At 36.7% G+C, this 23,695-nt stretch overlaps 2 protein-coding genes across 5 annotated transcripts in view; both read right to left on the minus strand.

Annotated features, from left to right (window-relative positions):
- Positions 1-15,211, minus strand: part of Slc9c2 (solute carrier family 9 member C2 (putative)) — an 88,773-nt gene extending 73,562 nt beyond the window's left edge. Inside the window, exons 1-5 of the mRNA XM_010635605.1 lie at positions 14,983-15,211; positions 13,715-13,914; positions 12,682-12,782; positions 6,175-6,303; positions 2,639-2,804 (exon numbers count right to left, since the gene is read on the minus strand). Of these exons, the coding sequence (XP_010633907.1) occupies positions 2,639-2,804; positions 6,175-6,303; positions 12,682-12,782; positions 13,715-13,841 (523 nt within the window). The 5' untranslated portion in view covers positions 13,842-13,914; positions 14,983-15,211. The remainder of the gene's footprint in view (positions 1-2,638; positions 2,805-6,174; positions 6,304-12,681; positions 12,783-13,714; positions 13,915-14,982) is intronic.
- A 2,619-nt stretch (positions 15,212-17,830) lies between these two features.
- Ankrd45 (ankyrin repeat domain 45) overlaps positions 17,831-23,695 on the minus strand; it is a 42,798-nt gene continuing 36,933 nt past the window's right edge. For all 4 annotated transcript variants that reach the window (XM_010635602.3, XM_033762098.1, XM_033762097.1 and 1 more), the window contains 2 exons: positions 22,980-23,118; positions 17,831-21,091 (listed from right to left, as the gene is read on the minus strand). In XM_010635602.3, coding sequence (XP_010633904.2) covers positions 21,063-21,091; positions 22,980-23,118 — 168 coding nt within the window. In that variant the 3' untranslated portion in view covers positions 17,831-21,062. The remainder of the gene's footprint in view (positions 21,092-22,979; positions 23,119-23,695) is intronic.

The raw sequence follows: 23,695 nt of genomic DNA on the forward strand, positions 1-23,695 counted from the left end.
AAGCACCCTCCTCTCAGTTCCAACGGCCTTCTCGTCCTTGGCCCATCTGCACCCAGATGGCAATAAATTCATCGCATGTTGCTTAGACTTTGTTTGCCTTGGTGGTCTCAATCGTGCCTCGGTCTGACCTTACAGTTACATCATAGATTATTAGGGAACCAGGCTGACAAGACTGAGCAACACTAACAAAACCTTTCGGAAAACACAGCTGTGCTCGTGAAGACTTACGGAGAGAAGCTCGATTTGAGCTGCCTGGATTTTAACATATGTAGACTCAGAGATTTTTTTTTCCCTTTTCCCTCTTCATATGTCACCTCGTGGGTTCAGTGGGATTTTTGTGTGGTCATTTCTGATTTGTTAGATAAAAGTGTGTCATTCTTGATTTATTTATTTAATAAGACTTTCTTTAAACGCTGTATAGTAGTCTGTCTAGAAAGGATTGTCTTTCTGAGGCTACTGTCTCTGTGAGATAGATGAACGTTACCCCAGTATTCTTTTGTTTTTTACAAAGGCAAGTTGCCATCTTTCGTTACCCTTGTGGAGAATAAAGGCATATCTTGCAAGCCAGGGGGTGGGAGGTGTAGTAAACTGTTTTAGAGCCAGGAATGATGGCGCATGCCTGTAATCCCAGCTCTAGGGACACTGAGGCAGGAGGATGGCCAGGAGTTCAAAGCCAGCCAGGGTTACAAAGGCCAGCCTAGACAACAAGACCCTGACTCAAAAAACCCATGAAGTAAATTGCTTTGAAGAAAAACAATAGCAACAGCAACAACAACAAAAACCCTCTTACCTAATTCACATGAAGGAATTATACGGTAGCCCTGCCAACACCAGAATTAAATTAGAATGATTTTCTACATAAAAATAAATCAAATTTGCCTCTTACTAAGAAAAAAAATGCTACTGAATCCAGAACTCATTCAGGCATGTCCCAACTTTTAGTTTGCCTGGGCTACACTGAGTAAAGAAGAATTGTCTTGGGCTTCCTTTTTTGTACTTGTTATTTTAACATTTTTTTAAAAGAGGACAAACAGCCTTCAGGGCAATATGTTAGTTGTACATTATATAAGCTTCCTTTTTTTATACTTGTTTTTATAGCATTTTTAAAAAGAGAGCAAACAGCCTTGAGGGCAGTGTGTTAGTTCTACATCAAGCCAATAAAAAAGTGAAGAGTAATTAAGAGTTTTACTCTTTAAAAATGCATATTAATCAAAACCAAAATGTCATATACTACTCCATAAAGAAAACATCAAAAGCTAGCTAAATACCTTCAGTGATTTTTGTCTTAAAGAAATAGAAAATTTTCTATTATGCTCCTTTTTTTAAAACAATTGAATATGGAAACCATAATAAGTAACATTTATGGTTTCCAATAATAACTATATGAAGTCAAGGGATTGCAAATAAGGCAGAAAGAGAATGAAGAGATAAAGCAAGTGCCAAATACAAGCAGTTGAAAGAAAAATAATAAAGTCAGGGAAAATTGTACTTAGGAGAACAAAGAACACAGGAGCTGACTCTGAGAAACAAAACTACCTTGCAATGATTTAAAACATCATCACTAGAAGCATCTAAATGCCTCTTATGTTTTCCAACTGTACATGAAGCTAATGTAAAAAGAGAAATATCACTTGCTGAAAAGATGGACTGTTTCTCATTTCAATCATAAGGTAACATCTTTGCTCAAACATAACCAATATTTCATTTTATCTTATTTTTTGTGCCAAGGATCAAACTTGGCCCCTTGTGCTTGCGAGGCAGGCACTGGAACCACTGAGCTAAATCCCCAGCCCAACAACTAATACTTTCAAGTTGGCTGGGAAAAGATACTTTGAGTCAAATACAGAAAACATAGAATCCAACTATTTAATATTTTTACTGCTATGTTGACAAAACAACAATAGGGTGACATTTTAGAGCGAAATCACATTTTACCTTACCAAGTAAATGGGTAATACTGTAAAACCTCAAACCATGTCAAGAATAATCTCTTATTTAATGAATACATTTGAATGCCAGACTATATCCTTAGCCCTGTTCTTTCAAATAATCTCCATGAGTTGCACATCCTTAAATCCTCCAAAATGGAGAGTTTTAATAAGAGATAAAGACTTACAGTGGATCCTCAAGTTACGACCCACCTGACATATGAACAACTTGGGTTTATAAGGTTAATGCAAGATTCTTCTGCCTCTTGTTATCTATAGTTTGTACCCAGGTAAACATCCAGATCTCAGCTGTATTGACTTACAACCAGCCCTGGAGAACCAATTAATTTCTAAGTCAAGGATCCAATGTATTGGAAGCCTCTGTTGGCAAACAAACTCACCAAAGTCTTGTGGCTTTGAATTCAGTGGCATAGAGTAAGAATGCCAATGTTTGTTGCCTTCTAAAAACTATTTAACATTTCACACCTGAAAGCTTCCTTTGAGATATAATTAATATTATTTGTGTCAGATCTTTAGTGACTGTCTTATCCACTCTGGCTCCTTCAAGTCAGTCGGTGCTCTATCCTTAAGGAAGAAAACACTAAGTTTTACACTGCTGGATTCACAATTCATGCAAGCGTCTCATAATGAAAAGAAATGAATATATCCTTTTATCTTCAAGGGAAGGAAAAGAAATAAATGGGACATACCAATCGTTTCTAGTGAGTTCCCAGAATGAAGAGGGTCTATAATGATAAGGGCGATGCTGAAGAATATGCAGCACTGCAAATCCCATGAACTTTCGTTGAATCTTATTACCACATATACAATTATGACAAGTTCAGCAAAAATGCTAATCAGTCCGGTCAACAAGACCTGCAAACCAATTCATAACATAGTTCAGATTTAACATCCAATGAGAGCATAACTGCATTTACTTGTGTCTTAAGAACCGTACCTTAATTATATTTTAACTGACACATAACAATATTACGTATAATAATTCGTGGAGGGGGCACAACATATATGGGGTATAACAATCAAATTAGGGTAATTAGTGTATCCATCATCTCAAATGTTTACTGTTTCTTTGCGTTGGAAACACAAAATCCTCTCTTCCAGTTATTTTGAAAACTGTGTATAATAAATTATTTTTAACGATAGTGCTAGAATGGAATCCTCCTAGCTAGCTGTATTTCTTCACTTGTCAACTGACATTTCTCTAATCCCTCTTCCAGTTTTTTTCTCCCAACCTCTGGTAACCACTATTCTATTCTCTACTTTTATGCAATCAACTTTTTTAAACTTCCACAAATAAATATGAACAAATAATATTCATCTTTCAGTGCCTAGCTTAATTCGCTTAATGTAATTTCCTCCAGATCCATCCAGGTTGCTGCAAGTGACAAGATTTCATTTTTTTATTGCTTTAATATCATCCACATTGTGTACATTCCATCCAGACCTTAGTGAATGCAGACTCCTCTTTGGCAGACTGATTTATTTTGTTCTTGTGTTTCTTTGTTTGTTTGTTTGTTTTGGATACTGCTGGAAAATATTCTATTTTTAGTTTTTTCAGGAATCTCCACATTTTTTTCCACTGTGGCTGTCCACCAATACACATTCCCACCAGCAATTTAGAAGATTTCTGCCTGCTCCACAGTCTCACCAGCATTTGTTAATTTTGTCCTTTTGATCAAGATAACCATTCTAACTGTGGTGAAAGGGTATCTCACTGTGGTTTTGTTCACATTTCCCTGATGTTAGTGATGTGGAGCATTTTTTCATATTCTTATTGGAAATTTGCACATCAGATTATTTGGCCATTTTTAATTGTATGATTTGGGGGTTTGGGTATTTAATTGAGTTCTATAGTCTGGATAGTTACCCCTTGTTCAGTGAATAGAATAGCTTACAAATATTTTATCCCATTTTGCAGGTTGACTCTTTGCTTTATTGATTGTTTTCATTGCTGTGCAAAAGTTTTTCATTTGATATGATTCCATAGGTCTTCATTTAACTCCATTTGTCTAGTTTTGCTTGTGATGTTTATGCTTTTGAGGTCTTATCTTGGTACATACCAGTGTTCTGAATCATTTCTCTTGAGATTTATTTCAGTAGTTCCATAGTGTCAGGTCTTACATTTAAATCTTTGACTGTTTTGAGGGTTTTTTAAATGGAAAGTATTGAGTATCTAATTTTATTCTTCTGTACATGAATATCCAATCTATCTACCACCATGGTAATGAAGAGAACAGTCCTTTCTCCACTGAATATTTGCAGTGCCTTTGTCAGAAAATTATTAGTGGTAAATATGTGGATTTGTTCCTGGGTTTTCTTCTTCTGTTTGTCTCTGTGTCTATTGTGATGCCAGTACTATGCTGTTTTGGTTAGCTTTGAAGTATGTTTTGAAGTCAATACTTCCAGCTCTCCCCACCCTACAACATTTTGGCTATTCAGGTTCTTTTGGGCTACCATACAATTTTTGGATTCTTTTATATTTCTTTAAAGAATGCATTTCAAATTTTGATAAAGATTGCATTCAATCTGTCTCACTTTGAGTAGTATGATCATATTAATAATACTAACTCTCAATTCATGAATATGGGATATCCTTCCTTTTTATGTGTCTTCAGTCAATGTTTTATAGTTTTCACTTAGAGATTTTTTTTTTTACCTCCTTGGCTAAATTTAATCCCAGGGGATTTTTGTGCTTTGTTTATTTTGTAGCTATTGCAAAGGGATTGCTTTCTTTCTTTTTTCCAGATAGTTCATTGTTGGAGTATAGAAATTCAAGTGATTTTTCTATGTTGATATTTTACCCTGTAACTTTTCTGAATTAATCAGTTCTAACAGTTTTTGGTAGACACTTTAGATATATCTGCATATAAGAGTACGTTGTCCACAAACAGGGATAATTTGACTACCTCTGATATCCTTCATTTCTTTCTTTTGCCTAAGTACTCTGGCTAGGACTTTCTTAGTTATATATCTTATACAGTTATTCAGGATGATAACTTCTAGGTCTATTTTTAATCACACCAATGCATTAAGCATTTTTTGTAAAAAACAGAAATTTTCAAGTTGCATAAAATAAAAATACAAATAAATGTATACTATTCAAAAAGATATCCAAACATAAGAACAATAAAATCTTGAAAATAATAGAATGAAATAATTGTTGTTGGCCAACTTAACCAAAATAATCCTGCTGTAACTATAATAATACCAAGTAAAATTGACTTGAGGAAAAAATAGAACATTATTTCAGATACAAGATTAATTGAATAACAAGAAAAATTAACAGTGAAAATAATGTTTATATGTGCTTAGTAACAACTTGTATTTATATAAAGTAAATTCTGACAGATATTGCAAGAAAAAAATTAATAAATCCACAGGCATAGTGGAAGCTTGTTAGATCTGAGTTGAAACACAATATTGGCAAAGACTTGAAAGACTGAATTTCATAATTAACCAAACAATACTCTGAACAAATTTAGACCTCTGCACTTAACAATTAGAGAATATTCATTTTTGTAAAGAAAAACTAGAACTTTTAGGAAAATTTAACAAGTACCAGGCAGTGAAGTAATCCTCAATAAATCACAAGATTTATACATACATTCCCTGATCACAAAATGATGACAGAAATAATAAACTATTATTATATTTGAAAAATTTTAAACAACTTCTAAATAATTAATGGGTTATAGGCTAATAAAATTTATAATGATAATAAAAGTCACTAAAAGTCAAAAAAATTTTTAAACCTTAAATACACAAAATACCCCCCAAAAGCTAAGAAATCAATGAAAATTAACTGTAGATGTTAGGAAAACAGAACAAAACCAAAGCAAATAAAATGTTTTCTGAGAATGCATGAGTCCAGCAAAAATATCAAGCTAAGAGAAAACAGAGGCAAATGTACAGGTACAGTGGAGATGAAGTCACGTACGGGAACCAGAATCTAGTTTCAACATTTATCGGTGTTGTCATTTCTGGGCTTCAGTTTGTTCATTTGCAAAATGGGGATGATTTTTACTCAGTGTCTAGGCACAGTGGTGTCTCAACAAATACTAGTTCCTTCCCCTTCTCTCCAACTGTCTTTAATTAATGATTCTTCAAAATCAAGAGCATAAAACAACTAAAAATGTGAGATTTATGAATGATTAATCTTTTATATAAAGCCATATTTTCTATCAACTTAAATAAGCAAGCAATTTGTTTTAAAATGTGTTCTTACCTGCCAAAACACATTCTTGAGTATATAAAAGTCCAATTGCAATGAAACCATAAATGTAATTAAAGGTATAAAATAACAATAAAGTGAAAAACTTGGCGTTCTTAGAAGAGGGTAAATAATTTCATGCACCTAGAACAACAAAGGTCAACAAGAAATTAATTTACTGCCATTTTGAAATAATAGATATTAGGTCAATGCTGTGTCAATCAATATAAATTTTAGAATATTCTCACTTGTAGCTAATGAGAGATTATCTATGTGGTCAATCTCAGAAGTACTGTGGTAGATTTCTTGGGCTAACTCTTCAAGTGGATGGTTACATAATTCTATTCACCAGCAAATTGTGCAGTTTTTGGCTACATAAACATTATTTGTGGCATGTAATTAGTATTTTCATAAATGGTATTCCTACCACTGATGAAACCTGAGATAATTTTCGGTGATTCACAAATAAATATTTTTATTTGACTGCTAGATGTTTATTTTAATTTGCTTTAAGCAGGGAAAATAATCTTGTAGGTATTTGTGGTATCACAGAATTTTACTTAAGACTGAAAAATCAGTCATTGAAGAAAAACAATACTTAGATAATATAGTTTGTTACATAAGACATAAATCAGGAGGATCATACATAGAGTGATTGAAACACAGCTATGATACAATTGTTGCAAATATTCGCTCCTGAAAAGTTCGTTTGGAAATAGTTTTACCTTCATTACTAAACTCTCTGACCCTAGGTGTCCTCATCCATAAAAGGAAATAGAGTACTACTTCCCTGATGATTAGTGATGGGAAGCATTTTTTTAACTAAGAGAGCAAAAAAATCAAGCTAAGTGAAAACAGAGGCAAATTTACAGGTACAGTGGAGATGAAGTCATGTACGGGAATCAGAATCTAGGTTCGACATTTATTGATGTCATTTCTGGGCTTCAGTTTGTTCATTTGCAAAATGGGGATGATTTTTTACTCAGTGTCTAGTCACAGTGGTGTCTCAACAAATAGATGGAGTACTATTTCCATTGAGTTCCCTTGAGAATGAATGAATTAATGAACTCAAAAGTTAATGAATAATTAATAAATACAAAACACTGAAAAGACAGCCTGGAAAAAGATGACAGCTATTAGAAAAAGTGGTATTTCAGAAGACTAACATTGTACAACCCTAGATACGTACAGGCAATTCCTCCATTAAAAAATAAAATAAAGCAATGGAGGGTAGGGATGTGACTCAATTATAGAGCAATTGTTTAGTGGGCCATGGGTTCAATCTGCAATATGGGGATGTAGGAGTGATATAAATTGTTAATTGATCACATTGCTATGCATTTGAAATCACAAGTTAATAAATGAATAATTTTTTCTGTGTCAGTATTACATGATGCATGTTTTACACTTAATCTGACAGAGAAGAGTAACTGTTTCAGCACAAAAATAACTACTGCCTTGGATAAAGAAGATGTGGTTTCTTTATAAAATGGAGTACTACGCAGCCATAAACAATGCTAAAATAGAGGCTCTTCTAGCTAAATGGATGCACTTTGAGGCCATATTCTTAAGTGAAATAAATAAGACACACAAGTGTAAACACCGAATAGTTTCTCTGGTGTGAGGAACTGCAAGAGTAAATGAGGACCAAAATGTATAATACATAATGCAAAATAGGAAGAAATGGTCCAAGGGGAAGGGACACTAACAATGGATGGAGGAAAGGAAAAAATACAAGGAGGAGAAAAACAGAAACAAATATTTTGTAAATAGGGAAGGGTGGAAGGGTGGAAGGGAAGGGAGGTAAACGGGGAAAAAGAAAAGACCCTAGCTATATCATGTGCAGGTACAAATTTCCGATGATGAAGGTGATCATTATGTATACCTAAAATGTACCAATAAACTTTATGGAATTAAAAAAAAGAACTATTGCCTTTTGTAATAGATCACAGAAGGGAAGAAGCCCGTGTATCTACTGAGAAAATAAACCAAAGCAAGGTTCAAAGGACCCAAAAATACAAATGAATTTTCCTCACTTCCAAATTACTGCTTTAAGATTTCCTTGGGCTGGGGATTTAGCTCAGCAGTTCAGTGGCCTGCCTTTCCACTGAACCGAGTTCAATCCCCAGTACCAAAAGCAAAACAAACGAAAAAAACCACAAAAAAACCTAAAAAAAAAAAAAAGATTTCCTCATGTATATCTCCTTTATATTGTGTGTGTGTTTGTGTGTGTGTGTGTGTTCACTTGCAAAAATTTTTAGGGGGACTTCCAGGAAAATGGTGGAGTGGTGAGCCACAATCAGCCCTAAGATTCAGAATCCAGACACTGGAAAACAACTTGGGGAGGAAAAAAAGGGGGGGAAATAGATGCCTGGTAATCAGGAAGTATCTGACAGGGAAATTAAAATCTAAAGTGAAATTGAAAAGACAGAACACAACACAGAAAATGGAAGAGGCAGTCTGTACTTTTTTCCCTGGCTTCCAGCTCATGGCTCCCAAGAAAAAAAGACCAAATCTATAAAGACAAAGTGAAAGCAGAAGGCTCCAGAGGGCTTCAGGGAAAAACACAACAGTGGAAAGAACTCAATGATGCTGTGCATCCCAACAGCGGGCAAGTGATCCAATCCAAGCACCTCTCATAGCCTCTAAAGAGACTGTTTGATCAGACATCATTCCAGGGATAGGTGGACTGTTTGAATCCGGGACTCAGAGCAGTCACTGGATAGCTTCACTTCAGGGTTCCCAGCGTTACCTTCCCACAGTGACTGGATGAGGAACAGAGACAGCTGTGGTCAGGGAGCCATGTTCAGGCTGGCAAGAGACACCCTGAGGAGTTTAAATTTAAGAGCACAGGCCCCACCCTTATATCCAGAGGCCAAGCTCAGCCTGAACTGCTCTGGGTTTGGAAGTCGCAGAATTGCACCCTAATCCTATTACCTGCAGGTGCCTGCAGTTTGTCCTCAGGGCATTGAGTGGATATTCACTGTATGTAAGTTTCTGATTGCCTTAGATTTTGTCATATAAGTCTTGTGTCTATGGTTAAAAGCAACAAATTAATACTTATCACAGTGTCATTTTCCAGTCTGTGATGATATTGTTATTACTGATCATACTACTTTAGCCAAAGTGACATAGTCGTCATAATCAATTGATCTTCCTTGTATGCCAATACCAGATTATCTGGATTCCATAAATAATGTTAAGGTCCAGTGCCAAAGAACTACGTGCTAGGCCAAACAGACTGCAGCCTTTCATCCCTAATAAAATGCAGATGCAGGATCCTGGGACAGACCCAAAAGCCAGCCACATCTAGAAGATATCTCTGAAAAGTAGTTATTTCCTAAAGATGTCTTGATCCTACTAAGAAACAAAACAGACAAGTCTATAATCAATTTTACCAAAATAAGGAAAGAAAAGACCTAAATCCATGTTATTAGAAATGAAAATGGCAAAATCAAAACAGATTCTGCCAAATTACTTTAAGAACCTGTACTCTAATAAAATGAAAAATCCAAGCCAGGTGTGTGGTGGATGCCTGTAATCCCAGCACTTGGGAGGCTGAGGCAGGAGGATCACTGTGAGTTCAAGACCAGTGTGGGCTACATAGTGAGTTCCAGGTCAGTGTCAACTACATAGTGAGACCCTGTCTCAAAAAACCAAAAAATAAAATAAAATGAAAAATTCAGAAGAAAAGGATTTATTCCTAAATACATCTATAATACCAAAGCTGAATCAAGAAGATATAAAAATTTTGAATAATTGAATATCAGTCAATGAAATTAAAGAAATTATTTTTTAAAACAACTACCAACGGGGCCAGGAATTTAGCTCAGTGGTGCTGTGCATGCCTTGCAAGCACAAGGTCCCGAGTTTGATCCCTGGTCCCAAAAGCAAAAAAACAAACAAACAAAAAAAACTACCAACTAAGAAAAGCCAAGGTCCCAGTAGCTTCACTCCTGAATTCTACAAGAACTTTAGAGAAGATCTAATGAAATAGGAAGCAATTCAATACTCCCAAAGTCATGCCTGGAAGCAAGTGTCACCCTAATTCAAAAGTCAGAAAAGCACCCAACCAAAGAAGAGAACCACAGGCTGATCTCTTTAATGGACATACATGTAAAAATCCTCAATAAGATACTGGCAAACATAGTACAGCAAATCATCAAAAAGATCAAACATCGTGACCAGGTAGTGTTCGTTCCAAAGATTCAGGAATGATTCAACATATCCAAGTCAATAAATGTGATACACCACATAAAGAGAAACAAGGACAAAAATCACATGATCATCTCAATAGACACAGAATAAGCATTTGACAAAATCCAACGCCCATTCATGATTAAAACCCTGAAGAAAATAGGTGCAGAAGGTCTTTATCTCAATCTCATAAAAGCCATCTATGATAAGCCAACAGTCAACATCATACTAAATGAAGAGAAGCTGAAAGCTTTCCTTCTAAAATCAGGAACAAGACAAGGATGTCTGTTATCACACTCCTGTTCAATAGACTTCTCAAGATATTAGCCAGAGCAATTAGATGAGAAAAAAAATAAAAGGGATGGGAGCAGACAAGGGAGAAGTTATCATTTTCAGATGGCATGATCCTCTACATAAAAGACTCCAAAAACTCTACCAAAAAACTCCTAGAATGAATAACCGAATTCAGTAGCATAAGAGGATATAAAGTCAACACTCCAAAATCAATAGTGTTCCCGTACACCAATGACAACTCACCAAGAGGGAAATTAGGGAAACAATGCTTACCACAATAGCATAAAAAAATGAATTACTTAGGAATTAACCTAACCAAAGAAGTGAGAGATATCTACAGTGAATGTTGTAGTAGTCTGTAAAAGGAGATCAAACAGGATGTCAAAATGGAAGGATATCCCCTGTTCCTGGATAGGGAGAACCAATATAGTCAAAATGGTCATACTCCCAAAGCTTATACCAATTTACACAATCCCAATCAAAAAACCCATAGCATTCCTCACAGAACTACAGAAAGCAATCCCAAAATTCATATGGAATCAAAACAGACTTAGAATATCAAAAGCAATTCTGGGCAACAAGGGCAAGGCAGGACATTACAATCCCAGACTTCAAATTATACTACAAAGCCACAGTGATAGAAACAGAATGATGTTGGCCAAAAAATAAATAAATAAACAGACAATGGACAACAAGAAGATGGTAAAACAACTTTAGGCATGCTCAGCTGCCTTATCTTTGACAGTGGGGCCTTTCGCTGGAGGAAAGGCAGCCTTTTTAACAAATGGTGTTGGGAAAGCTGGCTATTTACATGCTGAAGATTGAACCTAGACCTATATCTCCATGTACTAAACTAAAATCAAAATTGGTCCAAGATCTAAATATTAAAACAGAAACACCTCATCTGCTGGAAGACAAAATATAAAAACATAAGTGTAGGCAAAGACTCTCTGAGCAGAACTTTGTTTACACAAGAGAGAATACCAAGAATCAACAAATGGAATCACATCAAATTAAAAAGCTTCACTGCAAAGGAAACCACCGAAAGAGTGCAAAGATAACCTACAGAATGAGAAAAAATATCTGCAACAAAGAAAAACAACACAAATTCTTTCTCACTCCAGAAAATATGGTTATCTTCAAGAAATCAAACAGTAACAAATGCTTTCAAGGCTGCAAGGATATAGGAATCCTTCTTCACTGCTGGTGGGAGTACATATTGGCACAAACCACTATGGAAATCAGCATGGAGATTCCTCACAAAATTCAAACTAGAAGTTCCATTTGACCCAGCTAATCCCCTTCTATTTATCTTCTCATGAGTTAAAAACATCGCGCCACAGTTATGTATGCATACCCGTATTTATAGCAGCACAACTCATAACTGATAAATCTTGGAAGCAACCTGCATGTCCATCAACAGATGAATGGATAAAGAAAATATGGTATTTATACACAATGGACTACTACACTCCCGTAAAGAAGGATAAACAAGTTATCTGTAGGAAAATGGGTTCACCTTAGTAATCAGACACAGGAGCTCCCATACTGCATGGCTTTTTCTTATATGAGAAACTCAATATACAAATAAAGTTAAAAGTACTATACGAAATAAAGAAAGTTATTGTGATTTAACATGGGCAATGTATTTGAAAGTGTACCTTGTTTTAGTATAACTGTCTTATGTGTTTCATATGTTTTTTGGCCTGTTACCATGCCTGCTAATTTGTATGTCTGATGAGTAGCTTTATAAGGACATATGAGACAAATAAATAAATATAATGCTGGTGAAAAATCGAGGATGGAGGGAAAGGGGAAAAAAGGAATTGAGATGTGTTCTGTACACGTACCACAATGAACATAATCATCATGTACTGTAAACGTGGACTAAAAAATATTTAATGGCAGGTTAAATTACTTTAATATCTGTTCACATTAAAACCATTCACACATTTGGAGATGAGATGGAAGTGGACCTGTTTGGGGTATGTATCTTTTAATGTATTATCTAATTTATTATATATACAGTACCTCAACAAAATAGTAAGCCAGTTGTCCTAAAATAAATCCTAATAGAGAAAGAGTTGTCAAGACAATGAAGTCATGATTCTTTAAAAGCACCTTCAAAATACCTTTAAAAAAGAGAATGTATGTTTAAACATAACTCATAGTTTCAAAATGAGAATACCTAGATTTTATCATTGCCCATTATATACTTGTGTCAGATTATACTGTGCCCCATAAATATGTACAAATATTATGTGTCAATTAAAATATAAACCCTATTGAAAGAAAAATTATACTTTATAGTTTTAAAACAATTTAATATTCACCCTCTATTTAATTTTGAACATTCTGAGTGTCACATTATTTTTTCTTTTCCCTCTAAATATTTCTTAGTGTTTTCTTTTCTAAAAACAAATAATTCTTTAATTACAAAATGTTCAGAATCAGAAAATTAACATTACCTCAAAACTATCGAATCAGTAGACTGTACTGTCTGAGTGTCACATTATTAGAAATGAAGAGTCAATGATTGTTACAAACACTGTTAAGTATGAGCCACATGTAAAAGGGCATCTCTCACGGGTGAATTTTAAAAACACTGAGGCTTCAGCACCTTCCCACCTGCCCACCCAGTGACACATTAGGATCACTGTAGGTGTCTTCCTACGGAGCCAATGTTGAGATAATTAAAAAGCCCAGCCTAATATCAACACATTTCACCTTATATCAATAAATATTTTGTTCTACAGCTAAAACAATACATGTTTTATAATTTTTCTGAAAGTCAGATATTCTTTTGACTCTAACCATAAAGAAAATTGCCTTCACCACACAAGAAACACCTCTTATCATAGATATTTGTTTGCCAGTCTTCCAGTGCCTACCGCCTTGCCTTGCTCAGCAAGTAGGGACAAAAATAAATACTATTTAAAATTGAATGAGGTTATACTGACAGCAGTCACTTCATCTTGAAATTTCATTGGCCTCTTCTCTTGATGTAGTTGTGACCACTTTCTACTCAAAGGGCAGAGGACAAATTTTAAAAACAACCACCTACCTCCCAAAACACCAATGAAACATATGAGCAGTGGGAAATGTTGCTTTGTTACAAGGTAATCAGGTATATTCCCACAAAGTAAATCAGGTTTGGAACTGTCTCCTTGTGACCAAAAGGAACTATTCATGTTTTGCTGGTTTTTCTATCACTCGAAGGACTCACATCTATTATCACTGACACTTTCACCAATTCAGACTAACCTGTTATAATATGCAAAAAGAGAAGAAATATGAGGCCAAGACCCAATCAAACCATACTCCTACTTAAGATTAAACCACACAGGGCCAGGGATTTAGCTCAGTGGTTCCTCTGCCTGCCTTGCAAGCACAAGGATCTGAGTTCGATCCCCAGTACCAAAAAACAAAACAAAAAAGATTAAACCACACAGATCTGAGCATGTCTCTTCTTCTTGTAAGGCACATGTTAATACCTCTTGTTCTACCTCTTACAACAGCAGTGTTGATGTTGCTTCCTCGTACTGCTACCTATTAAATAGGACAGAGGGTATATGGATTATCGTACTGACTAATTTCACGCTATGGTAATACTATGTCCCCCACTGAACAGTGAGTTTCTCAAAGGCCAAGGCTAAATATTGACTTTCAAGGCTGTGCACATAGTGTGCAGCATGATAGGCTCTTGATAAATATCTGAGGAGCTGAACTCTGAGAGAAGAGGAGCAACGTTATATGTTATACTCCTCCTTCTTTATGGGTCCAAATAAATCTTCCTAGAATCCCACTTTACTACTCCAACCCCAGTTTGTCTCAGCCTCCTCCAAAACAAAACTGAAAAATGGGAAGCAAGGTCAAAAAATCGGGTCACAACAGTTAAGCGTGGGAAGTGAGGATGGGTGAGAATAATCTAAAAACAAAAAATAAGGCTAAGGTTGAAGTTCGGTCACTGGTGCCTCTGACTGAATTAGAAAAAGTCCCCCTTCCTCAGAGTAGCAAAGCGTGAAAGCATGCACAGTCCTTGGCACGTGAATTGTAGGCTGGATTCCAACCCCAGTGCCCTTCTTAGCTGGTGCCCTGGTGTGGACAAAAACTATACAAATGTATGTAGTGGTCCTGAGAAAGACTTGGGCTGTTTTATTTTTCCTTCTTAACCTCGGAACTCCTGCAAGTTCTTAAAGTAGCAGCAATACTATTAAAGTTCATCGTGGTCCAGCACTGAAACTGTTTGGTCTACAGGGTACAATGATTTTGCTATGAAGCCTGGAGTGGGCTAAAAATACACTCAAAATATTACATCTTCAAACCCTTCACCTGTCCCTCAAGTAGCCCTTCAAGTCCTCGGCATCTTCAAATTCTTCTAACCCCACATATTAACGACCTTTAAATCAAGTTCTCTAAACGACAGAGATGGTTCTTCCAAACCCAAGCTTCTTCTGTGTTGAAATCAAGGTGAAGGATCTCAAAATCTCAGAACTAAGCTCAGCTCTGCATCTGTTTGCCAAGGACAGCGCTGCCAACTGATACAAGGGGCAAAGCAGTTTTCAAGCCTACTTCCGTTGGCTTCTTGACAGCCTGGATCTGCTCTGATTGGCTACTCCATTATCTCCACCACCAATCCGGAAGAAGCTGTTATTTACTTACCGTGAAGCCTGCCTTTCTTAAATGTTCAAGCTTAAATGTTCTTAAATGTACGACAACTGTTTTAACTGATTTCGCTTGACGATATAATAGCTGAAATGGTCAAAGACATCAACTATGCAGGCAAAAAATATATATAAATATTATACATATATTTATATATATATATATAATTTTTAAAGACAACTGTATCCAGTTCAGCCCCAGCTCTCTTAAACACTGCCTTTTCTCTTCTCTCATTTTCAGTCAGTCAATTTTTTCTACCTTTCAACATTTCTCATTCCCTCTTCACTCCTTTCCAATTTTCATTGGTTTGGGTCCTCAATTTTAAGAAATAAATACTGCCACCTATTCTCTGAGGGAGGGCAAATACATTGACCTGCTGCATGGTGGCACACACTTGTAATTTCAACACTCTGAGAGGCAGAAGCAAAAGGATAACAAGTGTAAGCCCAGTGTGGACAACTTATTGACTTGGCAAGATCCTGTTCAAAATGGAAAATATATAAAAGGGACAAAGTGTAGCTCAGTGCAAAGGCTCTGGGTGCAATTTCCCCAGCAGGAGGACAGCAAGCGTGCAAGCAAGCATCCCCCAATTCTGTGATGCCTAACTCAAAACTTTTCGCCTAGAATCTAATTACTAGAAATGTATATAGTATGAATTTTTAATGAATATTAATCAACGTGTAGGTTACTTTCAAGGATGAGCTATTTTGTGACTAGGAACATCTACTCTGTTGTTCTTATGCTTCATGAATCAAGGTTGCTATGTATCCTTTTCCCCAAGGAGAAGGTCACAGCAGGAAGATTACTAAACCTTTTATCAATCTTTTCTATTATTTAGGTATTAGAAAAACTTTGATCAGTAAGAGTCCCAATTCCTAGATAGAATTTCAGCTGACAGCTCTGTGTCTGAACCTGACTCTAACCAGCACTTTGGCATCAACCCACTGGCCCTAAAAATACACTCTGCCACGTTTTCTTGTACAGAATTGTGTGGTTCTGTGAAGCCACTGGACCCATTCCTATCACATGACAGAGACTGTATTAAAAGAAAGTCTTATTCATAGGTTCTGTCCTGAGAGGCCCATTCCTTACCCTTTCCCATTCTGCCTTTTCTTAACCCATCTGATGACCATATTTCACTGTGCTTTCCCGCATTTTCATCCTCACTTGATATACACCGGTAGTAATCTTGATTTCTCTCAGGCACTGTTTGCACTTTCTCAGATCATTTAACTAAGGCCCTTCTGGTTCTGTCATTCCTGTCCCACTGTCCCCTCAGGTTCTTTTCATCTAAACTCTATGGGTAAGTCTCCTGTGATTTCAATTTAAGTTTCAAAATCCAGATTTCACCAAATCCTCATGCTTCAAGAAAACTTGGATAAAAATGTAGTCAGCCCTGGCTTACATATAGTCCTGAAACCTAGAGCTAGGACATAACCAAAATACATAGACAAGAAAATTTCTCTTTGCCACAAACTTTCCCTAGAGCTCCTTTTAAAAAGCCATAATTTATATTTCATCATTTTTTGTAAAGCCAGCAGACTTGATAGCTTTGGAGAGCTAAGGGCTGAGGCTATCCCGTGGGCTTCCTCTCTACCCGGTCCTCTGATAACAGTGATAACAGACGATGTGACTGTGACTTACAGACACACATCATAGACGGGTATGTAGTTTCCCAGGCCCCTAGCACTATGATTGGCTCCGGATTGGGAATGGACTCAGACAAGACCAATCACATGATTCCTTGGGCTGAGACACACAGTTACTGAGAGAGAGCGCTGTTCTCTCTCCGTTGAGGGTTAGCTGTGATCATGGTTTCCTATGCACCTATAGCCAATCTTCTCAATTGCATGGAGAAAGCCCACCTAAAATCTTAACATTTCTATGAGGCATCATCTTAGATATTTCTAAGATCCTAACAAATAACTCTAGAATTCCTTCCCAGGCTTTATCTTTTTCCAGAAGTTATTTCTTAGTTCAAAAACTTTTTTCCATCTAGAAAGGTTGGGAATGAGAAATAGTTTTGTTTTCAAATCAAATACTGGCTCCTCTATGTTACTTTTGCAGTTTATATGAAAGTTGAAATGTTTCTTTTGTCAGCTCATCTCTTTCTTCACTTTTTTTTTTCTTTTTTGGTTCCAAGGATGGAACTCGGGGCCTTGTGCTTGTGAGACAGGCGGTGGCACCACTGAGCTAAATCCCCAGTCCTTTTTTCACGTCTTAGAAGAAACCAAGTCACACTGGAATGCTGACTGGAAATTCTCAGCAGGATCATTGAGTCCATTACCTAAATAGTTGTGGCCCACGGGCAGCCTCCGAGAGGCTGTGAATACTCCACTTGAGGCCTACAGGCTGACTCACACCTCCCTCTAGGCCTACCTCACGTAGCCTCCATCCAGTCCCAAAGCTTGTGCCACCTATTTTAGGTTTTGTTACACTCATTTCACACTCCTAAAATGTGTATGTTATACATTGCTGTGTAGCCAATAAACACAAAACTTAGTAGCTTAAAACAAAAACAATCATTTATTTAGCTCCCAAGTCTGCAATTCTGGCAGTGCTCGGCAGTTTGTCCACTCTAGACAGCATCAGCTGGGTAACCCGGCTGCAGATCCGCTTCCAAGATGACTCAGTCATACGCCTGGCACATGGAGGATGACAGCTGGCTGAGCCCAGCCAAGGCTGTGGCTTCAGGTTCTTTCCATGTGGATCTCTCTGATAGCTGGTTTCTAAGAGCAACATCTTAGTAGAAGCAGGCAGAAGCCACATCACCTTTTATAATCTTAGCCTTGGAACATCACACAGAACCACTTTCACAATAGTACAGGCCTCACAGATTCAAGAGGAGAGAACAGAGACACATCTCTCTACATGAAGAAGGTTGTGTTCACATTGTAAAAAGCACACCTGAGGTGGTCGATGGGGCCATCTTGGAATATATAATCCACCACACGTCAGCATGAACACTGGGATAATTGTCAGTCTTTTACAAGATGGGCATTATGCTAACCCAAACAGCAATCTCCCTGCTTTGCTTAGTCTAGGGTGGTAGCTTTCAAAGGCTGGACTATAGGTCAGTGCTGATTCATGACAAAAGTTCCATAGCATATGACAAATTGAGTAAAATCAAAGTTCTATAATAAAGCTTAATTTTTCCATGTTAAACGTAAGGTCTTACATTGAGATCCTATTTTCCCTACATTTTGGGGGATGTTAAAATGTCTTTTATTAAATGATAATAGGTACTAGTTGTTTCCTTAAAAGGTTATATCAATCTTCTCCCTTTATTTTTTATATTTTTCTGATCAATGAAACCCAAAACTCTAAAGAACCATTTTCTAAAGGTTATTACAGCACTAAATTTAGCCTTTGATTGACTACTTCTCAACTACTGTGGAAGCATTTTTTAAATACTAGTATGTCCTCTGAATAGTAATTACTCTGTGAAAGTTTACGAAAAGCCATGCAGCTACCCAAGTAACACTCAGACTCAGAGCATAAGAGAATTTTAACCGTCCTATGTATCTATTAATTTTGTACAACAGGTAACAACAGCAAATACTGTATCTCTCAAAAAGTTATAGATCTATAGATGTAAGTAAATGTCAGATCCTCGTATTATCAGAATCTTTGAAATAAGATCCAGGAATCCATTGGTAATCACCAGGTTCACAGGCTTTAAAAATAATATGACATTCAAGATGAAGGCTTAGGAAATAGAAAGTCAGAAAACAGACATAGAGCCATAGTGTGGGATGTGTGCCTGTCGGGAGAGTAGGAATTGAAATGGGGCACTAGCCTAAGTTTGGGGGTCATTTTTATAAAGGCGAACAGGCTCTATGAATGAATGAAGAAGTAGTGGTTTCTATGAAGAAAGGTAGAGCTAAAAGTGAATTTATGTAACTATTATTTACTAATTTACTATCTTACTGACTCTTCAGGTATAACAAAGTTGCTATCATCAAAAGGTTCATAATTCACATGCAGAGACAAACATGAATGATTAACCAGCTATTGGCACTAAGAGTGCCCCAAAGGAGAAAGGATTAGTTCTTTGTAATGGGGGTAGGGAAGGGGAGACTTAAGCATTGTTTCACGGGGGGATCAGGGCTGAATTTTGAGGGGTTCCCACAGCTGGGGACAAGACGAGGAAGAGAAGCTGGTAAAGGAATTAGAAAAGCAGACTGTGAGAAAGCAGAGCTCTCACGATTGGCATAAAGGTGCCACTGTAGGGACGTTAGCCCACAGAACATTAGCAAATATATCAAGAGCTACAAAGAGTTTGAGGATAAATATTGAAATATAAGTATGAAAAGGAGAGAGAGGCTTATTATAGCAGATCTCTAGAAATGCGGCAGTCTTACTTGGGAATCTCAGAAGCAAAGTCCAGGGTTCCTTTCCTACTCACCAGGAATGCTCACCTGGAAAGTAATATTGTATTCAAGATCAGGCTCAGAAAATGCAGAAAGAAGAATAGAAATAACAAAAATGGTGCCTGGCCTCTTCATAAATTATTGCAGTGCTGAATGACATTGGACTTTTAGAAATGTCCTGTATCAAGAAAATGGAGCAAAGATATCTTTCTTTGTATGTCTCCAAAAGCACCCAGAAGGCCTATCAAAGAGAAGGGTAAAAGTTATTGCCCTGTTCATCTGCTTAAGGAAATTGAAACTGAATTGCTTGTACATTAAAAAATCTCAAAACTTAAAACTTTGGGAAATATTTAAAATGGTTATCTCAAAACCATGGTTGAGAAAATGTTAAGTGACAAGTATTACTCAATTAGTCATTTATTTTTCCTCTTCCCTAAAATGAAAAATTAGCTTGCAGAGCAACACAAACAGTAGGAAGTCATAAGAACAGAGAATATCTTTTAAATATTTTCTTTCCTATAAAACTTTCCCAGAAAGCCAAAAAGTAATAGAAGGTTCCGGGGCTTAATTAAATAAACTGGAGGTGGGGGGGAAGGACTTTCCAAATCACCAGTAGAAAACTAAATATGATGTTTAAAATCCTAGGAAATAGAATACAAAGCAGGAGAGAAATGTCACGGAGTCCAGTTACAATATCTATAATGCCAAACCTACAGAATAGGGGAAAACTTCTATATATAAAATTATACAGTTTTGTGTCTATTTGCTTAAAGATAGAAAGAGGTTAAAGATAAATATGGGTTTTACTCAGAGACTATATTCAACTTACTGGTGGATTTTAATTTGAACATTAAAAAGTAACAGTTTTAACCAGAGGACCCTGATCTAAACAATTCTTAATAATTCCTCACTCCAGAATGTCATTCGTAAGATTTCTTTTTGAGAGAATAAAAACAAATTTTCCCCCTTTGGAAATAACCAATATGTCTTTTTAAATGGAATTCTCCATTTGAATGGAAATGTTTGTCTCAATTACACAGAAAATTGTGAGACTAAGAGGTTTTTAAAGACTCTGGTCTTTTGCGAGAAATTTATACCCAAGTGCTTTCCTGAGGGAGTCCTTGAAACTCACACGGGGCTGCGATTCTCGGGAGAGACAAGACCAGAGTCTGTGCCGAAGTACTCCGAACCAGGTAAAACCAAGCAAGGGTGAATGAATCTTGAACATTTTATATAATTTCATGTCGATTTTCTTGACTTCAATTAAAATGAATAAGTTTGCCTTTACTGATATTAGAGGAATATGTGGCCTTTTACAAAATATATGTTCAGCAGAAGGTATAATCTTGACTTCTCTTCTGGCTATGGCTTAGTTTATAACAGATTTGATAGTTTTGCTTGACCTGAAAGAAAAGAGATTTTTTTTTATTACATTTAATTAGCTTGTGATAAAAAAACAAAATGAAACCAGTTTTTAAAATAATGGGCATGGAATATGTATATCCCAGTTGAAACCAGCCATTAGTTGAATCTTGCTTTATTGGTATATCCATTCAAATATTCTCCCCCATATATATATATATATATAGAGAGAGAGAGAGAGAGAGAGAGCCATGAGGTCACATTTCCCAAATAATCACTATTATTGCTCCTCGTTTGGCTACAGACCAGAGTAACTGAATAAATTGCTGAACCACTCAAGTTTTCATCACTTCATTGTAAAATAAAGGCTCATTTTAGAGGTGTTATCAAGACCTAACATCTTAACACAAAGAAAGAACTTAGAGGGGTTGTCGTAACACAGGGGACTTAGGAAGAAGGGCGATTTTTCTTCAGAGGAGAGAGGGAGGGAGAGAGGATGGTTGAGCAAGGCCCATGGGAGTGGTGCCGCTGGGATTCGAATTATCTAACCAATAATTCAGGTTAATCATCTCACTCCCGGAACATACTGATCTCACTTCCTGTAGTCTCCTTTCCCCCAATCCATTATATGAGAAAAGCCAGATTACTATCTCTTTCTTAATCCCTCTTCTCTTCTACCCTAAAGGCTTTTAATGATACCATAGTCCCCACAAAATGAAAATATGTGGCCACACAAAATTTTGTATGCACATTTCTTACCAGCATTATTTACAGTAGCCAAAAGATTGGAAATCCAAATGTTCCCTGACTAATAGGTGGATTAAATTTGTATCAATGCAAGCGGGGCGTGGTGGAGCAAGCCTGTAATCCCAGCATTTGGGAGGCTGAGGCAGGAGGATCACTGTGAGTTCGAGACCAGCCTGGGCTACATAGTGAGTTCCAGGTCAGTCTCAACTACATAGTGAGACCCTGTCTCAAAAAACCAAAGGGGGGAAAAAAAAGATTTGTATCAGTGCAATGGAATGTTACTGAGGAATGAAAGATTGATACAAGTTACAATGGAGGAACCTTAACACATTATACTAAGTGACAGAAGCCAACCACAAAAGGCAGCACATTTTATTGTCCCATTTTTGAAATTCTCAGAAGAGTCAAATTCATAGGAAACAAAAGTAGATCATTGCCAGGGCTTGGAGGAGAGAGGAATATAGTGTCTTTTAGTAGATACAGGGTTTCTTTTGGGGGTGGTAACATGAACTAAATTTAGATAATGGTGATAATTATATAACTTTGTGACTATACTGAGTCATAATGCTGAAAATTCTTTTTCAAATTCTGCCTCCCTCTCTCCCAGGAGAACAATCTCTGTTGAGAATCAGCAGTGAAAATCAAAGACAAAGTAATCATAGAAAATGTAATGACTGTGATGGTAATATCAAGATTGGTATTAGGTACCAAGACAAGACAAAAATTGGAACAGACGTTTCTGGACAGTAATGGATTTAGGTGTATAAAATGTTTTCCATGAGAAACCAAGAAACTTACGCTGGTTTGACAGTGGTCAGTTACCCGCCTCCAGTTCCAGCGTGCCTGTTTTCTTCTTGCCCCACCCTTCTTTCCCTACTCCGCTGCTGTTTTAAAGTTTGCCCTTCCCCAAATTTGGATTTTTATTACAGATCTAAAGCTCTTTCAATTTTATACTGATTAAATCAGTCCTGCAGTATTTGATTAAAAAAAAAAGATTGGTATTAGGCATTTCCTATAAAAGAATCTAGTTACTAGTTATGCCTCAGAATGAAGTGGGAGTTAGTGCTTTTAACAAAGTTGATGCCTACTTAAGGAAGACTGTTAAAGTCAGAGTATCTTCAATAACACTGAACCTAATCCTCACTTTTTCTGACATCAAACTACCTTCTACCCAATACTTACGGGATGTGGCCATTTTTGTGAAGATAGGGGTCACGATATCTTCCAAGTTTTGTCTCTGCTCAAAAAGCTCATTAATGGAAGCTTCTGGGTGAGTTTCCAACCACTCATTTTTTACACGGCATGCATTGAGGATGGTGTTCTAGCAAAAGAAACAGAGAATTTACTTTCCATTTATTTACTGAAACATAAACTCGACAGTATCTCCATCAAGCACCTTCTGTGGGCATGGAAATGTTCTGTATCTGCTCTGACCAGGGCAGTATCCATTAGATGTACTCAGCTATTGAACACTAGAGATGTGGCTACTGTGACTGAGAAACTCAACTTTAAATTTTAATTTTAAATGATTCAAACTTAAATAGCCATATGTGGCTATTTAACTGAACAGTACTGCTCTGACATTAGTGGAATGTAAGTTACTAAAACTCACCATCAAGATTCTAGAAACCAGGGCCAGGGATTTAGCTCAGTGGTTCCACTGCTTGCCTTGCAAGCGCAAGGACCCGAGTTCGATCCCCGGTACCAAAAAAAAAAAGATTCTAGAAACCAGGCCTGGGATTTAGCTCAGTGGTTCTGCCACCTGCCTCATAAGAGCAAGGACCCAGGTTCAATGCCCAGTACCAAAAAAAAAAAAGATTCTAGAAACCTTGCACAGGTTTACACTTTCTCCCTAATGCTTTATTTTCATTGAACTCTGTGACAAAAAAAAAAAAAAA

This window comes from Fukomys damarensis, unplaced genomic scaffold (assembly GCF_012274545.1).
Source record: "Fukomys damarensis isolate Sample0158 unplaced genomic scaffold, DMR_v1.0_HiC HiC_scaffold_11, whole genome shotgun sequence".
In the NCBI taxonomy this organism is placed as follows: domain Eukaryota; kingdom Metazoa; phylum Chordata; class Mammalia; order Rodentia; family Bathyergidae; genus Fukomys; species Fukomys damarensis.